Source organism: Eptesicus fuscus, chromosome 21 (genome assembly GCF_027574615.1).
Source record: "Eptesicus fuscus isolate TK198812 chromosome 21, DD_ASM_mEF_20220401, whole genome shotgun sequence".
Lineage (NCBI taxonomy): Eukaryota > Metazoa > Chordata > Mammalia > Chiroptera > Vespertilionidae > Eptesicus > Eptesicus fuscus.
The window spans coordinates 47,924,762-47,942,880 of NC_072493.1; the positions used below are offsets into that span (position 1 = coordinate 47,924,762).

General features: G+C 51.5%; 1 protein-coding gene across 1 annotated transcript; it reads right to left on the reverse strand.

Moving 5' to 3' along the window:
- Positions 1–876: 876 nt before the first annotated feature.
- On the reverse strand, positions 877–17,977 carry LOC103303399 (immunoglobulin superfamily member 1). Its single transcript, XM_054710063.1, is given in 20 exon segments — positions 877–890; positions 1,158–1,208; positions 1,466–1,516; positions 1,785–2,087; positions 2,342–2,638; positions 2,838–3,140; positions 3,286–3,570; positions 4,779–5,081; positions 5,227–5,528; positions 5,669–5,809; positions 8,452–8,483; positions 12,945–13,078; positions 13,334–13,630; positions 13,827–14,129; positions 14,275–14,559; positions 15,911–16,213; positions 16,479–16,775; positions 16,971–17,276; positions 17,422–17,706; positions 17,866–17,977. Coding segments are annotated over 20 exon segments (4,404 nt in total).
- Between the last annotated feature and the right edge of the window lie 142 nt (positions 17,978–18,119).

Consider the following 18,119-nt stretch of genomic DNA (forward strand, 5'->3'; position numbering starts at 1 on the left):
TCCAAAAATGCCCCTGATAGAGAAGAAGGAGAGGTTGTCATTGCCTACCTGAGTCTTGATGTTGAGCAGTTCACCTGTGCATACAGATTCCATGGGGGCCTTCAACCATCCTGTTCTGCTGAAGAGAGACAGTGAGATGGAACAGCATCTCCTTGATTCCACTGTTGAAATCCTCCTGTCACTTATCCTCATGTTGCCAGATCCAGCAATAAATTAAAAAGATCATACACCATGACCAAGAGGACTTTTTCTGGAGATGCAAGGATGGTTCAGTATTCACGAACCAATAAACGTGATGCACCACATCAACACAATGAAGGATAAAAATCAAATGATCTTATCAATAGATTCGGAAAAAGCACTTGTGAGAATGTTTCATATTCATGAGACTGAAAAGGATGAAAGATGAACTTACCTCTGTACATCTGTGCTGACAATGAGTGTATTCTTCCTAGGTTTTCTGATTTGGGATTCTGGATATATCTTTTTCTCAGCTGACATTCTTCATCTATTTGGCTTTCCTGTGGCAGGTGCTCTGAGCTCCCCATTGTGTGACCCAGGTCACACCCTTCCCTACTCACCTGAGCTCCTGCCTTTGCTCTGACGTTGGTGTCGGAGGAGGAGGAAGAGGAAGAAGAGGAGGAGGGAGACCAGCAGGACCAAGGCCACCAAGAGCCCTTTCCAGTGCCATTTGGGACCTAGGACATTAGTGACTTCATGAATAAGGCAGTGATGCCTTTAAATGATCACCTACTGTGTGCGAGGCATGTGCTGGAACCTGTCATTTATCTCCTCTCACCTCACAGCAGTCATGCACCAGGCATGGCTGACCCCACCACCCAATTCACTGAGGCTCAGAGATGTTAATCACGAGCTTCAGGTCACCCAGCCTGGACGGAGCAGGTCTGGGACTGGAATCCAGGATGGTGGGTTCCCTGTGCTATCCTCACACTGTCCCTCCCCCCCACCTCCCAGGTGGACACCAGCTCTGCACAAGTATTCTCTCCTTTTACACTTGGAGACACTGATGCCCAGGCGGGGGAAGGGCTTGTCCAAGTGAGAGACTTCAGAGGTGTCTAAACCCCTTATAGCTCAGCTCCTGTCCCCACATAGAGGTACCCATCACCCCACACACACACACAGAGACCCCCACTTACCCGTCTGTGGGTCTGAACCCGGGGGTTGGAAAGACCAGTCCTCAGAGCCTCCTGGGTTCAAGATGGGGCAGGACGGGTAGGGACTGTCACTCCCCACAAGAGCCCAGCTCCCCCTACCCCAGCCTGCACCCCCACATCTCCCTCTGCCATGACCACCCCACCCATCACCAGCCTCAGACCCTGGGACTCTCAGCCCCCCCGGGACACACTCCAGTCCTTGAAGATCTGGGTCACTGGATCACCTGACAGACTCAAAGAACTTCCTGGGTGATTTGTGCTCCCTCTGTGCAGAGCTCCCCGGGACTCACCAGCTGTGGAGGTGGGCCCTGTGGGTGAAGGGCTGGGGTCTCCAGAGGGTCCTGGAAGTGAGGACATGAAGAGGGTGAGAGACTTGGGCTGACCCTGGACCCCATTTCACACAGACTCCCTCATACATATGTGCTGTGACCCCTGAGACCCTCCCACTGTTTCAGTATCCAGGTGAAGGGGAAGGAGGTGGATGGGATGGGAGGGCCTCTAAGAAAAGGATCTCCTTGTGGCAATCATCCCGGAGCCCCTCACCCCAGTTTCAGCCCATAATCCATCTGGGGAAAGGACCCAAAGCTGACAGGTTCAGAGGCCTCTCACCTGAGACCAGGAGCTCCAGAGGCTCACTGGGGAGTGACAGCAGGAAGGGGGAGGAGCTATGTGAGCTGAAACACCTATAGGTGCCCCGATGGGCTGAGGTCACAGGGCTCATGGAGAACTCTGCCTGGAACTGTTGAGCTCGGTGCTCTGATCTCAGACGAGAGGGGGGATCGGCTGCCCCCTCCTTGGACAGAAGGAACATGTCCCTCGCGCTCTGTGACTGACACCGCAGAGTCACATTCTCTCCTGAGGCCACCCTGGGGCCTGGCTGCCCCGAGAGGGAGGGTCTGTCAGGCAGGTGTCCTAGAGAGAGAGAGGGAGGGTGAGGGCTGCCTTCCCACCTAGTTCTGCCCTGAGTGTCACCAGGCCTCTCTTTGAGGACCCTCTTCTCTGTCTGTCTCTGTTTCTGAGTCTAACCCCCTCCACTTCCAACCCCTGCCTCTCTCTTTCTCCCTCCCTCCCTGAAGCCTGCACTTTCATTCTGGCCTCACCACCTGAGACCCCGAGCAGGGCCTATGCGGAGTCTGGGTCCCTGATCGAACCCACTGGCTCCTCACCTGCCACCAGGATGTCCAGGGGGTCACTGGGGGCCGACCACTCAGAGGACAGGTTGTATCCACCATAGCATCTGTACCGGCCCCCGTGGGAGCTGCTCACAGTGCCCAGGGGGAAGAGGGCCTGAGAGAGCCCAGCCTGGGGCTGCAGAACAAGGCTCTGGGGGAGGTCCTGTCCCCCCTCCTTGTGCAGAGCGAATCTGTCATAGCCGACATCAGAGCGACACTGGAGGGTCAGGCTCTGTCCAGAGGCCACGATGGGGCCCTGCTGGCTCAGGAGGGAGGGTTTCCCAGAATTACCTTGGAGAGACCAGAGGTGAATTACTGGGGCTGCTCCTCCCATAAACTCCTTCTCATTACCATACCCCCAGGAGAAGAGAAGACACCCCAGAAGCCACTTTGCTCCTCTCACCATCTCACATGGGGATCCCCACCCAGCAAAGATGCCAGTAATGTACCTGTTATATCAGTCCATGGATGATTTAATAATGGAACTCACCTGAGACCAGCAGCTCTAGGGTGTCACTGGGGTATGAGCACACCTGAGGCCTGTCCCTGTAGCAGCCATAGCATCTGACTGTCCACCTGTGGCTGGCGGTGAAGGGCCCCACAGGGAACAGGGCCTGGGACTGCCCACTGGGCTGTGGCTGTGAGTCCAGGGCCCAGGAGAGCCTGGGATCTCCTTCCTTAGTCAGAATGAACCTGTGAAATCCCTGCCCTGAGCCACACTGGAGGGTCACATTCCCTTCTGAGGTTAGCACAGGACTGGGCAGGGCTGAGAGGCTGGGTTTGCTGTAGGATCCTAGCAGAGGAAGAGGCAGCGTGTTAAATGGGCTCACACCACCGTCATGTCCCCCAGGGCTGGGCTGTGAGAGGGAGACACCCCGAGAGCAGACACCCTTCATGAGGGCAGAGCCTGAGGTTGGGACCCCTGAGTGTCCTCTCACCTGTTACCACCAGCTCCAGGGGGTCACTGGGCTCTGACCAGCCATCAGGGTTGAGATAGTAGCAGTGAAATATCCCAACATCACGCTCTGTCATGTGTGTGATGGAGAACATCACCTTGTCTCCGGGCTTCAGTGGCTTCTCTCTTTTCCATGGTGCTGGGCTTCCCTCTTTATACAGACGGTACTCCTCAGCCCCTGGGGTTCCCTGACAGGAGATAGTCAGGGGCCTCCCCAGGGGGATCACAGGGGCTGGTTCGGCCCAGAGGGTGGGTTTGGGGAAGTTTCCTAGTGAAAACAAGAGACTACATTTCAAAGGCCTCCCCACTCGCATCCCACAGCTCAGCACAAGACACCGTTCGTGTATTTCTTCCATCCTAGCCTCACCTCTCCTGGGCACAGGGCCCTGAATAACTGAGCTCAGAAAGGACAGGGTCAGGGGCCCTCACCTGAGACTAGAAGCTCCAGGGGCTCACTGGGGTGTGACAGCAGGTGGGGGGAGGTGCTGTGTGAGCTGTAACACCTGTAGGTGCCCTCGTGGGCTGAGGTCACATGGCTCATAGAGAACTCTACCTAGAACTGCCCAGCTCAGAGCTCGTTGCTCTGATCTCAGAAGCAGACGTGGATCGGCTGCCCCTTCCTTGAACAGAAGCAACGTGTTCCTCAGGCCGTGTGACCGACACAGCAGGGTCACGTTCTCCCCCGAGGCCCTGGCTGCACAGTGGGAGGGTCTGTGAGGCTGTGGTCCAAGAGAGGGAGGAGGTTGAGAGCTGCCTGCCCACTTTGTTCTGCCCTCAGAGTCACAGGACTCTCTCGGAAGACCCTCCTCTCTGTCTTTGTTTCTCTGAATCTCCCCTTCTGCACTCCCATCCCCCATCTCTCTCAGTCTCTCTCCCGCCCTGGGATCTGCACTTTAATTCTGGCCTCACCATCTGAGACCCCAGAAGGGCCTGTGCAGAGGGTGGTCCCTGACTGAACCCACTGGATCCTCACCTGCCACCAGGATGTCCAGGGAGTCACTGGGGGCCGACCACTCAGAGGAGAGGTTGTATCCACCGTAGCATCTGTACCGGCCCCCGTGGGAGCTGCTCACAGTGCCCAGGGGGAAGTGGGCCTGAGAGAGCCCAGCCTGGGGCTGCAGGACAAGGCTTTGTGGAATTTCCTGTCCTCCCTCCTTGGACAGAGCGAATCTGTCATAGCCGACATCAGAGAGACACTGGAGGGTCAGGCTCTGTCCGGAGGCCACGATGGGGCCCTGCTGGCTCAGGAGGGAGGGCTTCCCAGACTCACCTGGGGAGACCAGACATGAATTACAGGGGCTGCTCCTCCCATAAACCCCTTCTCCTGGCCTGGCACCCTGTTATCACTGTCTCTCTCTGTGTGTCTGGCTCAGGAGCCCTTCCTCTCGCCCTCTCACATGGGGCTCCCCTCCCAGCAAAGATGCCCATATTATGTCTGGTCCCTCAATCCAGGGATGAAGTAGCAATGGGACTCACCTGAGACCAGGAGTCCTAGGGCATCACTGGGGTGTGAGCACACCTGGGGGTTGTCCCTGCAGCAACCATAACATCTGAACATCCACCTGTGGTTGGGGGTCACGGGGCCCACAGAGAACAGGGCCTGGAACTGACCACTGGGCTGTGGCTGTGAGTCCAGGGACCAGGAGAGCCTGTGATCTCCTTCCTTAGTCAAAATGAACCTGTCAAATTCCTCCCATGAGCCACACTGGAGGGTCACATTCCCTCCTGAGGTCACGACAGGGCTGGGCAAAGCTGAGAGGCTGGGTTTGCTGTAGGATCCTAGGAGAGGAAGAGGCAGAGTGTTAAATGGGCTCACACCTCCCTCATGTCCCGCAGGGCTGGGCTGTGAGAGGGGGACACCCTGAGATAAAACCCTCTTCCTGAGGGAAGGGCCTGAGACTGGGACTCGTGAGTGTCCTCTCACCTGTCACCACTAGCTCCAGGGGGTCACTGCGCTCTGACCAGCCATCAAAGCTGAGAAAGTAACAGTGATATCTCCCAGCATCACGCTCTGTCATGTGTGTGATGGAGAACATCACCTTGTCACCAGGCTCTAGTGGCGTCTCTCTTTTCCATGGTGCTGGGCTTCCCTCTTTATCCAGACGGTACTTTGCGGCCCCTGGGGTCCCCTGACACCAGATGCTCACGGGGCTCCCCTGGGGGATGACAGGGCCTGGCTCAGCCCAGAGGGTGGGTTTGGGGAGGGGCCCTAGAGAAAGCAAGAGGCTACATTACAAAGGCCTCCCCACCCGCATCCCACAGCTCAGCCCAAGACATTGTTATTGTATTTCTTCCATCCTAGCCTCACCTCTCCCAGGCACAGGGCCCTGAATGAAGAGCTCAGAAAGGTCTGGGTCAGGGGACACTTATCTGAGACCAGGAGCTCCAGAGGCTCACTGGGGAGTGATAGCAGGTAGGGGGAGGTGCTGTGTGAGCTGTAGCACCTGTAGGTGCCCCCATGAGCTGAGGTCACAGGGCTCCTGGAGAACTCTGTCTGGAATTCCCAGCTCAGTGCTTTGATCTCAGACGCAGGAGGAGATCAGCTACCCCCTCCTTGGATAGAAGGATAGTGTCCTTTGTGTTGTGTGACTGGCACAGCAGGATCACATTCTCCCCTGAGGCCATGCTGGGTCCTGGCTGCACCAAGAAGGAGGGTGTGTCAGGCAACCCTCCTAGAGAGAAGGAGGGAGGGTGACAGCTGCCTGCCCACTTTGTACTTAAAAAATATATATATATGGTAGGGAAGATGGCTACCAACAGGCAGGCAGACTGCAAGATAGTGTGTGAGTGAGAGAATGAATGGAGTGTGTGTGATCGCATTGGGAGTGTTTATTTGTGAGTTGAGGGACAGCTATGCTCCAAGGGACTGTTGGGGATTGCCAGACGGGATTCCCCTGACTGGTCAGCCTCCACTGCTGCTGAAATCCCTCCCAGAGCAACCGGCTATGACGTGGAGACTGCGCCATCTTGAAGGGAAGAATGGCTGTTATCAGAAGTCTAAAAATCCTGGGAATCTACAACAACAACTCCCCGGGAAGAGTTGTGAACCCAGGAACACAGTCCCTTGGAGCATAGCTGTCCCTCAACTCACAAATAAACACTCCCAATGCGATCACACACACTCCATTCATTCTCTCACTCACACACTATCTTGCAGTCTGCCTGCCTGTTGGTAGCCATCTTCCCTACCATATATATATATTTTTAAGTACAAAGTGGGCAGGCAGCTGTCACCCTCCCTCCTTCTCTCTAGGAGGGTTGCCTGACACACCCTCCTTCTTGGTGCAGCCAGGACCCAGCATGGCCTCAGGGGAGAATGTGACCCTGCTGTGTCAGTCACACAACACAAAGGACACTATCCTTCTATCCAAGGAGGGGGTAGCTGATCTCCCCCTGCGTCTGAGATCAAAGCACTGAGCTGGGAATTCCAGACAGAGTTCTCCAGGAGCCCTGTGACCTCAGCTCATGGGGGCACCTACAGGTGCTACAGCTCACACAGCACCTCCCCCTACCTGCTATCACTCCCCGGTGAGCCTCTGGAGCCTCTAGACCCCAAGCAACGTGAATATGTGGACATGGAGCAGCTCTGCACCTTCTCACGGAAAGGTTAGGTTTTGCCTAGGAAAAGGAGAGAGAGAACTACATAACCAAACACCTGGAGAAGAGAGATCATGGGGAGACAAAGAAACATCCCACATATGAAAGAAAAGGAGGCATCACCAGAAAAGGAAGTAAAGGAAATGGAGGCAAGCAACCTATCAGAGAAATGATTCAGAGAAATGGTCATAAGGTTGCTGAAAAGAATGGAAGACAAATTCAACAATATGTGTAAGAACCAAGAGGAAATGAAGAAGAACCAATACATCTCTTCTATAAAGAACTCAATAGAAATCATCAATAGTAGACTAGAAGAAGCAGAGGTCCACATCAGTGAGCTAGAAGACAAGGTAGAAAAAAATACCCAAGCAGAGAAGCATCTAGAAAAAAAGTTAAAAAACAGAAGGAAAGCCTAAAGGAACTTTGGGACAACATGAAACAAAACAACATCCACATAATAGAGGTGCCAGAAGGAGATGAAACTGAGCTAGGAATAGAAAACCTGTTTGAAGAAATAATGACAGAAAACTTCCCTGATATAGGGCAGAAAAACCCCACACAAATCCAAGAAGCTCACAGAGTCCCAAGCAAAATGAACCCCAAAAGACCGACGCCAAGGTACATTATAATTAAATTGGCAAACACCAACGACAAAGTAAGAATCTTAAAAGTGGCCAGAGACAGAAAGTTACCTACAAAGGATCTCCCATCAGACTAGCGACTGATTTCTCAATAGAAACACATCAGGCCAGAAGGGAATGGAATGAAATATACAAAGTCATGCAAAGGAAGGGCCTGAATCCAAGAATACTGTACCCAGCTAGGCTATCAATCAAAATTGAGGGTGAAATCAGGAGCTTCACAGACAAAAAAGGACTAAGGGAGTTTATTACCACCAAACCAGCAATGAAAGAAATGCTAAAGGGTCTGCTGTAAAAAGAAGAAATAGGAAGTGAAGAAGGAACACAGGGGTAAAGAATAAAAATGGTGACAAACAAGTACCTATCAACAATAACTTTAAATGTAAATGGATTAAATGCCCCAATCAAAAGACATAGGGTAACTGAGTGGATAAAAAATCATGACCCATATATCTGCTGTCTACACGAAACCCGCCTCAGAAAAAAAAAAAAATGCACACAGACTGATAGTGAAGGGATTGAGAAAGGTTTTACAGGTGAATGAAAAAGAAAAAAAAAGCTGGGGTAGCAATACTTATATCTGACAAATTAGATCTCAAACTGAAGGACATAAAAAGAGATAAGGAAGGCTACTTCATAATACTAAAGGGACCAATCCAACAAGAAGAAATAACTCTGGTAAACATATATGCACCGAATACAGGAGCACCCAAATACATAAAAGAACTTCTGGAGGATATCAAGGGAGAGATTGACAGCAATACAATCATAGTAGGGGACATTAATACCCCACTATCACCATTGGACAAATCCTCTAAACAAAAAATTAGCAAAGAAACATCAATCCTAAATGATTCACTAGATCAGATGGAATTAATTGATACCTTCAGAACATTTCACCCCAAAACCACAGAATATACATTCTTCTCAAGTGCACATGGGTCATTTTCAAAGATAGACCATATATTGGGTCACAGGCAAAGTCTCTTCAAATTCAAGAAGAAATCATATCAAGCATCTTCTCAGATCACAGTGGCATAAAACTGGAAATCAACAACAATAAAAAAATCAAACACATGGAGACTAAATAGCATGCTATTAAACAATGACTGAGTTACCAGAGAGATCAAAGAAGAAATAAAAAACATCATGGCAACAAACGACAATGAAAACACAACAATCCAAAATCTATAGGACACAGCGAAAGCAGTCTTGAGAGGAAAGTTCATAGCTCTACAAGCCTACTGCAAAAAACAAGAAACAATAGTAATAAATTACCTAACCCTACAACTCAAAGAGTTAGAAAGAGGGCAACAAGAAAATCCCAGTGTAAGCATAAGGAAGGAAATAATAAAGATCAGAGTGGAGATAAACAACATAGAGACCAAAAAAATAAATAAATAAAATACAAAAGATCAAAAGAACCAAGAGCTGGTTCTTTGAAAGGATAAACAAGATTGTTGAACCTCTAGCCAGGCTCACCAAGAAGCAAAGAGAGAGGACCCAAATAAACAAAATCAGAAATGAAAGAGGAGAAATAACAACAGACCCCACAGAAATACACAGGATTGTTAAAAAATACTTTGAACAACTCTATTCCAAGAAACTGGACAACCTGGAGGAAATGGACATATTCCTAGAAAAATATAACCTTCCAAAACTCAATCAGGAAGAATCTAAACATCTCAATAAGCCAATAACTATGGAAGAAATTGAAGTTGTCATCAAAAAGCTTCCAGCAAACAAAAGCCCGGGGCCAGACAGCTTGACAGGGGAGTTTTACCAAACATTCAAGGAAGAACTAAACCTATCCTCCTCAGACTATTCCAAAAAATTCAAGAGGAAGGAACACTCCTAAACTCATTCTATGAAGCCAGCATCACCCTAATACCAAAAACAGATAAAGACAACACAATGAAAGAGAATTACAGGCCAATATCCCTCATGAACATAGATGTCAAAATCCTCAACAAAATCCTAGCAAATCGGATTGAGCAGTACATCAGAAAGATCATACACCATGACCAAGCAGGATTTTTCCCAGGGATGCAAGGATGGTACAACATCCGCAAATCAATAAACGTGATACATCACATAAACAAATTGAGAGATAAAAAAATTACACAGTCATATCAATTGATGCAGAAAAAGCATTTGACAAAATACAACACCTTTTCTTGATAAAAACACTCAGCAAGGTGGGAATAGAAGGATCATACCTCAACATAATAAAAGCCATATATGACAAACCCACAGCCAACATCATACTCAATGGGCAAAAACTAAAACCATTTCCCCTAAGAACAGGAACAAGACTGGGATGCTCACTCTCACCACTCCTGTTCCACATAGTACGGGAAGTATTAGCCATTGTGATTAGACAAGAAGAAGTAAATGGCATCCACATTGGAAAAGAAGAACTAAAACTGTCCTTATTCAGATGAAATTATATTGTACTAAAAAACCCTAAAGACTCCATCAAAAAAAAAATTAAACTTAATAAATGAATTCGGCAATGTAGCAGGATACAAAATTAATGCCAAGAAATCTATGGTATTTCTATACACCAAGAGTAAACTTACATAAAGAGAGACTATACTTAACTAAGGAGGTAAAAGACCTATACGCAGAAAACTACAGGATACTGAAAAAAGAGATAGAGGAAGACATAAAGAGATGGAAGAACATACCATGTTCATGGATTGGTAGAATCAACATCATTAAAATGTACATACTACCCAAAGCAATCTATAAATTCAATACACTCCACATTAAAATACCAATGGCATATTTCACAGACCTAGAAAGAACTCTCCAAAAATTTATCTGGAATTTTAAAAAGACCCCTAATAGCTACAGCAATCCTGAGAAAGAAAAACAAAATAGGTGGGATCTCAATACAAGATTTCAAGCTGTATTACAAAGCCACTGTTCTCAAAACAGCCTGGTACTAGCACAAGAACAGACATATAGATCAATGGAACAGAATAGAAAACCCAGAAATTGACCCAAACCACTATGCTCAATATTTGAAAAAGGAGGCATGAACATGCAATGGAGTGAAGACACTCTCTTTAATAAATGGTGTTGGGAAAATTGGACAGATACATGGGAAAAAAATGAAACTAGATCACCAACTTACACCACACACAAAAATAAACTCTAAATGGATAAAAGACTTAAACAAAAGACAGGAAAACATAAAAATACTAGAGGAATCCACAGGCAGCGAAATCTCAGACATATGCCAAAGCAATTTCTTCACCGAAAGAGCTCCTAGGGCAACGAAAACGAAAGAGAAAATAAACAAATGGGACTACATCAAAACAAAAAGCTTTTTCACAGCAAAAGAAACCATCAACAAAACAACAAAAAAACCCACTGTATGGGAGAACATATTTGCCAATGTTATCACCAATAAAGATTTAATCTCCAGCATCTACAGGGAACTCATACAACATAACAAAAGGAAGATAAAGGATCCAATAAAAAAAATGGGCAATGGACCTAAATAGATACTTTTCAAAAGAAGACAGAAGGAAGGCCAAGAGACATATGAAAACATGCTCAGTCACTAATTATCCGAGAGATGCAAATCAAAACGACAACGCGGTACCATCTCACACCTGTCAGAATGGCTATCATCAACAAATCAACAAACGACAAGTGCTGGCGAGGATGCAGAGAAAAAGGAACCCTCGTGCACTGCTGGTGGGAATGCAGACTGGTGCAGCCACTGTGGAGAACAGAATGGAGTTTCCTCAAAAAACTAAAAACGGAACTCCCATTTGACCCAGTGATCCCACTTTGAGGAATATATCCTAAGAAACTAGAAACACCAATCAGAAAGGATGTATGCACCCCTGTGTTCATAGCAGCACAATTTACCATAGCTAAGATTTGGAAACAGCCTAAATGCCCATCAGCAGATGAGTGGATTAGAAAACTATGGTACATTTTACAATGGAATACTATGCTGCTATAAAAAAGAAGGAATTCTTACCATTTGCAGCAGCATGGATGGAACTGAAGAGCATCATGCTAAGAGAAATAAGCCAGGCAATGAAAGAAAAATACCACATGATCTCACTCATTTATGGAAAATAAAGAACATTATAACGTGATGAATAAAAAGATAGATAAAAAGCAGTGAATCATTGAATAGACTGTCAAATTACAAGGGGAAGGCTGGGGAGTGTTGGAGGGAGGGGTAGACATCAACCAAAGGACTTGTATGCATGCATATAAGCACAAACAATGGACAAAAGACACTAGGGGGGTGAGATGAGGGCATGTGCCAAGGGGTAGGGAAGGCAGGGGAATGGTCAATGGGGGAAAAAAGGAGATAAATGTACTACTATTTGTAATACTGTAAACAATAAAATAAAATTTAAAAATAATAAAAAAGGATTATATATATATATATATATATATATATATATATATATATATATTTCAAAGATAAAAGGAGAGGGACAGTACCTTTCCCACATGGAGGCACCCACCACTGCCTCATATAGACCCTCACTTACACCTCAGGGGACCTGACCACGTGGTGGGGAGCAGCCTATCCTCGGAGCCTCCTGGGGTCAGCATGTGGGTGAGACGTGGGAACTGCCCTCTCCCCACTTGAACTCGGTGCCCTCTCCTGATGCTAGGCCTCAACATCCCCCTCTGCCATGACCACCCCACCCTACAAATGCCCTACTTCTGTCTCCAAGCCAGATTCCCCAGGGGTGTGGACACAAAAACTCTGAGCCCTGGGGGCCTGTGGTCTCCCCTGACCCCAGTCCCCACACAAGTCTGTCTCTGGTGTCAGGGGCCATTAGATCCTGTGAGAGACTCTGAACCACCTGCGGGGTGGGGGTCACTGCTGATTCTGAGCAAGAAGGGCCTAGTGAAACCTCAGCTACAGACATGGGCCCTGTGTGGGGGGGGGGAGTAGGGGGGAGGGCTGGGGTTCCAGTGAGTCCTGGGAAGGAGGCCCGAAAAGTTTGAGAGTGTGGGCTAACCATGGAGTCCCCACCTCACTCAGATCCTCCTATATCTTGCCTGTGGCCCCTGAGCCACTCCCACTGTCCAACTGGTGCCTTCTAGGGTTAGGAGGGTGTCTGAGGTGAGGATGTTGTCTCGGTGACCACCCCTAGAGACCCCTTCTTCCCTTTCAGCCCCAAATTGTCAGGACGGGAACCTGAGTTCACATCTCATCAGACAGGGTCAGGGGCCCTCACCTGAGACCAGGAGCTCCAGGGGCTCACTGGGGTATGACAGAAGGTAGGAGAGAGGGGTGATGGGTGAGCTATACCATCTGTAGGTGCCCCTGTGGGCTGAGGTCACAGGAGTTATGGAGAACTGTGCCTAGTTCTGCTGAGCTCGGTGCTCTGAACTCAGACACAAGGGGGGGATCGGCTGCCCCCACCTTGGACAGAAGGAATGTGTCCCTCTGGCTCTGTGACTGACACAGCAGGGTCACGTTCTCTCCTGAGGCCACCCTGGGGCCTGGGTGCACCTAGAGGGATGGTCTGTCAGACAGGTGTCCTAGAGAGAGGGAGGGAAGGTGATGGATGCCAGCACAGCTTGTTTTGACCTGAGAGTCACCATGTCTCACTCTGAGGACACTCCTCTCTCTGTGTCTTTGTTTCTCTGAGTCTCCCTCTCTCTACTCCCAACCCCCATCTCTCTCTGTCTCCCTCCCTCCCTGGGGCCTGAACTTTAATTCTGGCTTCACCACCTGACACCCCCAGCAGCGCATGTGCAGAGTCTGGGTCTCTGACTGAGCCCAAGGATCCTCACCTGCCACCAGGATGTTCAGAGGATCCCTAGGGGCAGACCACTCAGAGGAGAGGTAGTATCCACTGTAGCAACGGTACCGACTCCCGTGGGAGCTGCTCACAGTGCCCAGGGGGAAGTGGGCCTGAGAGAGCCCAGCCTGGGGCTGCAGGACAAGGCTCTGGGGAAGGTCCCGTCCCCCCTCCTTGTGCAGAGCGTATCTGTCATAGCCGACATCAGAGTGGCACTGGAAGGTCAGGCTCTGTCCAGAGGCCACGATGGGGCCCTGCTGGCTCAGGAGGGAGGACTTCCCAGACTCACCTGGGGAGACCAGATGAGAATTACAGGGGCTGCTGCTCCCATAAACCCCTTCTTCTTTCTTTACCCACAGGACAGAGAAGGTACCTCAGAAGTCCCTGTACTCCCTTAACCATCTCACATGGGGCTCCCCATTCAGCAAAGATGCCAGGAATTTATCTGATGCCTAATCCATGGAAGACGGAATAATGGGACTTACCTGAGACCAGGAGCCCTAGGGCATCACTGGGGTGTGAGCACACCTGTGGGTTGTCCCTGTAGCAGCCATAGCATCTGAACGTCCACCTGTGGCCGGGGGTCACGGGGCCCACAGTGAACAGGGCCTGAGACTGCCCACTGGGCTGTGGCTGTGAGTCCTGGGTCCAGGAGAGCCTGTGATCTCCTTCCTTAGTCAGAATGAACCTGTGATATCCCTGCCCTGAGCCACACTGGAGGGTCACGTTCCCTCCTGAGGTCACGACAGGGCCGGGCAGGGCGGAGAGGCTGGGTTTGCTGTAGGATGCTAGGAGAGGAGAAAGCAGCATGTTAAATGGGGATCACACCTCCATCATGTCCCCCAGGGCTGGGCTGTGAGAGGGAGAAACCCTGAGAGCAGACCCCCATTCTGAGGGCAGAGCCTGAGGCTCGGAACCCTGATGTCCTCTCACCTATTGTCACCAGCTCCAGGGGGTCACTACGCTCTGACCAGCCATCAGGGTTGAGATAGTAGCAGTGAAATATCCCAGCATCATGATCTCTCATGTGTGTGATGGAGAACATCACCCTGTCTCCTGGCTTTAGTGGCTTCTCTCTTTTCCATGGTCCTGGGCTTCCCTCTTTATACAGTCGGTACTCCTCAGCCCCTGGGGACCCCTGACAGGAGATGGTCAGGGACCTTCCCCGGGGAATGACAGGCCCTGGCTCCGCAGAGAGGGTGGGTTTGGGGAAGGTCCCTAGAGAAAACAAGAGGCTACATTGCAAAGGTCTCCCCACCGGCATCCCACAGCTGAGCTCAAGACACTGTAATTGTATTTCTTCCATCCTAGCCTCACCTCTCCTGGCACAGGGCCCTGAATGACTGAGCTCAGAAAGGACAGGGTCAGCGGCCGCACCAGAGACCAGGAGCACCACGGGCTCACTGAGGAATGAGAGATGGAACGGGGAGGAGGTGTGTGAGCTGTAGCACCTGTAGGTGTCCCCGTGAGCTGAGATCACGGGGCTCATGGAGAACTCAGCCTGGTACTGCCGGGCTTGGTATTTTGATCTCAGAAGCAGGGGGGATTGGATTCCCCATCCTTGGACAGAAGGAAAGTGTCCCTTGGGCTCTGTGACTGACACAACAGGGTCACGTTCTCCGCTGAGGCCTCGCTGGGGCCTCGCTGCACAGGAGGGAGGGTCTGTCTGGCAGCCGTCCTAGAGAATAGGAGGGAGGGTAACAGCTGCCTGCCCACCTTGTACTGAAATGCTGTGTGTGTGAGTGTGTGTGTGTGTGTGTGTGTGTGTGTGTGTGTTTCAGAGAGAAAAGGAGAGGGACAGTCCCTTTCCCGCATGGAGGCACCAACCACTGCCTCACGTAGACCCTCACTTACCCCTCTGGGGGCCTGACCACGTGGTGCGGAGCAGCCTATCCTCAGAGCATCCTGGGGTCAGGATGTGGGTGAGATGTGGGGACTTCTTTCTCCCCACTTGAACTCAGTGACCCGTCCTGAAGCAGGCCCTCAACATCCCCCTCTGCCATGACCACTCCACCATTCACCTGCCCTACTTCTGGTCTCCAAGCCAGATTCCCCAGGGGTGTGGACGTGAAAACTCCGAGCCCTGGGGGCCTGTGGTTTCCCTGAGATCTCCCCAGACCCCAGCCCCCACACAAGCCTCTCTTCAGTGTCAGGGGCCATTAGATCCTGGGAGAGACTCTCAAACACCTGGTTGAGTCAGTGCTCCTTCTGAGCAAGAAGGACCCAATGGTTCCTGAGCTGCAGACATGGGCCCTGAGGGTGGGGGGCTTGAGACCCAGGGAGTCCTGGGAAGGAGGCCAGAAAGGTTTGAGAGTCTGGCTCACCATGGAGTCCCCACCTCACTCAGATCCTCCTGTATCTGCTCTGTGGCCCCCAAGACACTCCCCCTGTCCAACTGGTGCCTTCTGGGTCCAGGTGAGGGGAGGGCTGAGCAGGGTTAGGAGGGTGTGTGAGGTGCAGATGTTGTCTGGGTGACCATCCCTAGAGACCCCTCCTTCCCTTTCAGCCCCGAATTCTCAGGAGGGGACCCTGAGTTCACATGTCACCAGACAGGGTAAGGGGACCTCACCTGAGACCAGAAGCTCCAGGGGCTTACTGGGGTATGACAGCAGGTAGGGCGAGGTGCTGCTTGAGCTATAGCACCTGTAGGTGCCCCATTGGGCTGACGTCACAGGACTCATGGAGAACTCTGCCTGGAACTGCTGAGCTCGGTGCTCTGATCGCAGATGAGAGGGGGGATCGGTTGCCCCCTCCTTGGCCAGAAGGAACGTGTCCCTCTGGCTCTGTGACTGACACAGCAGGGTCACGTTCTCTCCTGAGGCCACCCTGGGGCCTGGCTGCACCAAGAGGGAGGGTGTGTCAGACAGCTGTCCTAGAGAGAGAGAAGGAGGGAGAGTGAGGGCTGCCTGCCCAGCTTGCTCTGCCCTGAGAGTCACCAGGCCTCTCTCTGAGGACCCTCCTCTCTGTCTGTCTCTGTTTCTCTGTGTCTTCTCCTTCCCCCTCCCAGCCCCTTCCCTATCTCTCTCTGTCTCCCTCCCTCCCTGGGGCCTGCACTCTCATTCTGGCCTCAGCACCTGAGACCCCCAGCAGAGCCTGTGCAGAGTCTGGGTCCCTGACTGAACCCACTGGCTCCTCACCTGCCACCAGGATGTCCAGGGGGTCACTGGGGGCCGACCACTCAGAGGAGAGGTTGTATCCACCGGAGCATCTGTACCGGCCCCCGTGGGAGCTGCTCACAGTGCCCAGGGGGAAGTGGGCCTGAGAGAGCCCAGCCTGGGGCTGCAGGACAGGGCTCTGGGGGAGGTCCCGTTCCCCCTCCTTGTGCAGAGCGAATCTGTCATAGCCGACATCAGAGCGACACTGGAGGGTCAGGCTCTGTCCAGAGGCCACGATGGGGCCCTGCTGGCTCAGGAGGGAGGGCTTTCCCGACGCACCTGGGGAGACCAGATGTGAATTACAGGGGCTCCTCCTCCTATAACCCCCTTCTTTCTTTACCCCCAGGAGAAGAGAAGGGACCCCAGGAGCCCCGGAGCTCCCCTCACCATCTCACATGGGGCTCCCCTCCCAGCACATATGCCAGGAATTTATCTGGTGCCTCAATCCACGGATGCCGTAATAATGCGACTCACCTGAGACCAGGAGCCCTAGGGCGTCACTGGGGTGTGAGCACACCAGGGGCCTGTCCCTGTAGTAGCAGCCATAGCATCTGAAAATCCACCTGTGGCTTGCGGTCAAGGGCCCCACAGGGAAGAGGGCCTGGGACTGCCCACTGGGCTGTGTCTGTGAGTCCAGGGACCAGGAGAGTCTCTGATCTCCTTCCTTAGTCAGAAGGAACCTGTGATATCCCTGCCCTGAGCCACATTGGAGGGTCACATTCCCTCCTGACGTCACGACAGGGCCGGGCAGGGCGGAGAGGCTGGGTTTGCTGTAGGATGCTAGGAGAGGAGGAGGCAGCATGTTAAATGGGGATCACACCTCCCTCATGTCCCCCAGGGCTGGGCTGTGAGAGGGAGAAACCCTGAGAGCAGACCCCCATTCTGAGGGCAGAGCCTGAGCCTGGGACCCCTGATGTCCTCTCACCTGTTGTCACCAGCTCCAGGGGGTCACTGCGCTCTGACCAGCCATCAGGGTTGAGATAGTAGCAGTGAAATATCCCAGCATCATGATCTCTCATGTGTGTGATGGAGAACATCACCCTGTCTCCTGGCTTTAGTGGCTTCTCTCTTTTCCATGGTCCTGGGCTTCCCTCTTTATACAGACGGTACTCCTCAGCCCCTGGGGTTCCCTGACAGGAGATGGTCAGGGACCTTCCCCGGGGGATGACAGGCCCTGGCTCCGCAGAGAGGGCGGGTTTGGGGAAGGTCCCTAGAGAAAACAAGAGGCTACATTGCAAAGGTCTCCCCACCGGCATCCCACAGCTGAGCTCAAGACACTGTAATTGTATTTCTTCCATCCTAGCCTCACCTCTCCTGGCACAGGGCCCTGAATGACTGAGCTCAGAAAGGACAGGGTCAGCGGCCGCACCAGAGACCAGGAGCACCACGGGCTCACTGAGGAATGAGAGATGGAACGGGGAGGAGGTATGTGAGCTGTAGCACCTGTAGGTGTCCCTGTGAGCTGAGATCACGGGGCTCATGGAGAACTCTGCCTGGTACTGCCTGGCTTGGTATTTTGATCTCAGAAGCAGGGGGGATTGGATTCCCCATCCTTGGACAGAAGGGAAGTGGCCCTTGGGCTCTGTGACTGACACAACAGGGTCACATTCTCCCCTTAGGCCT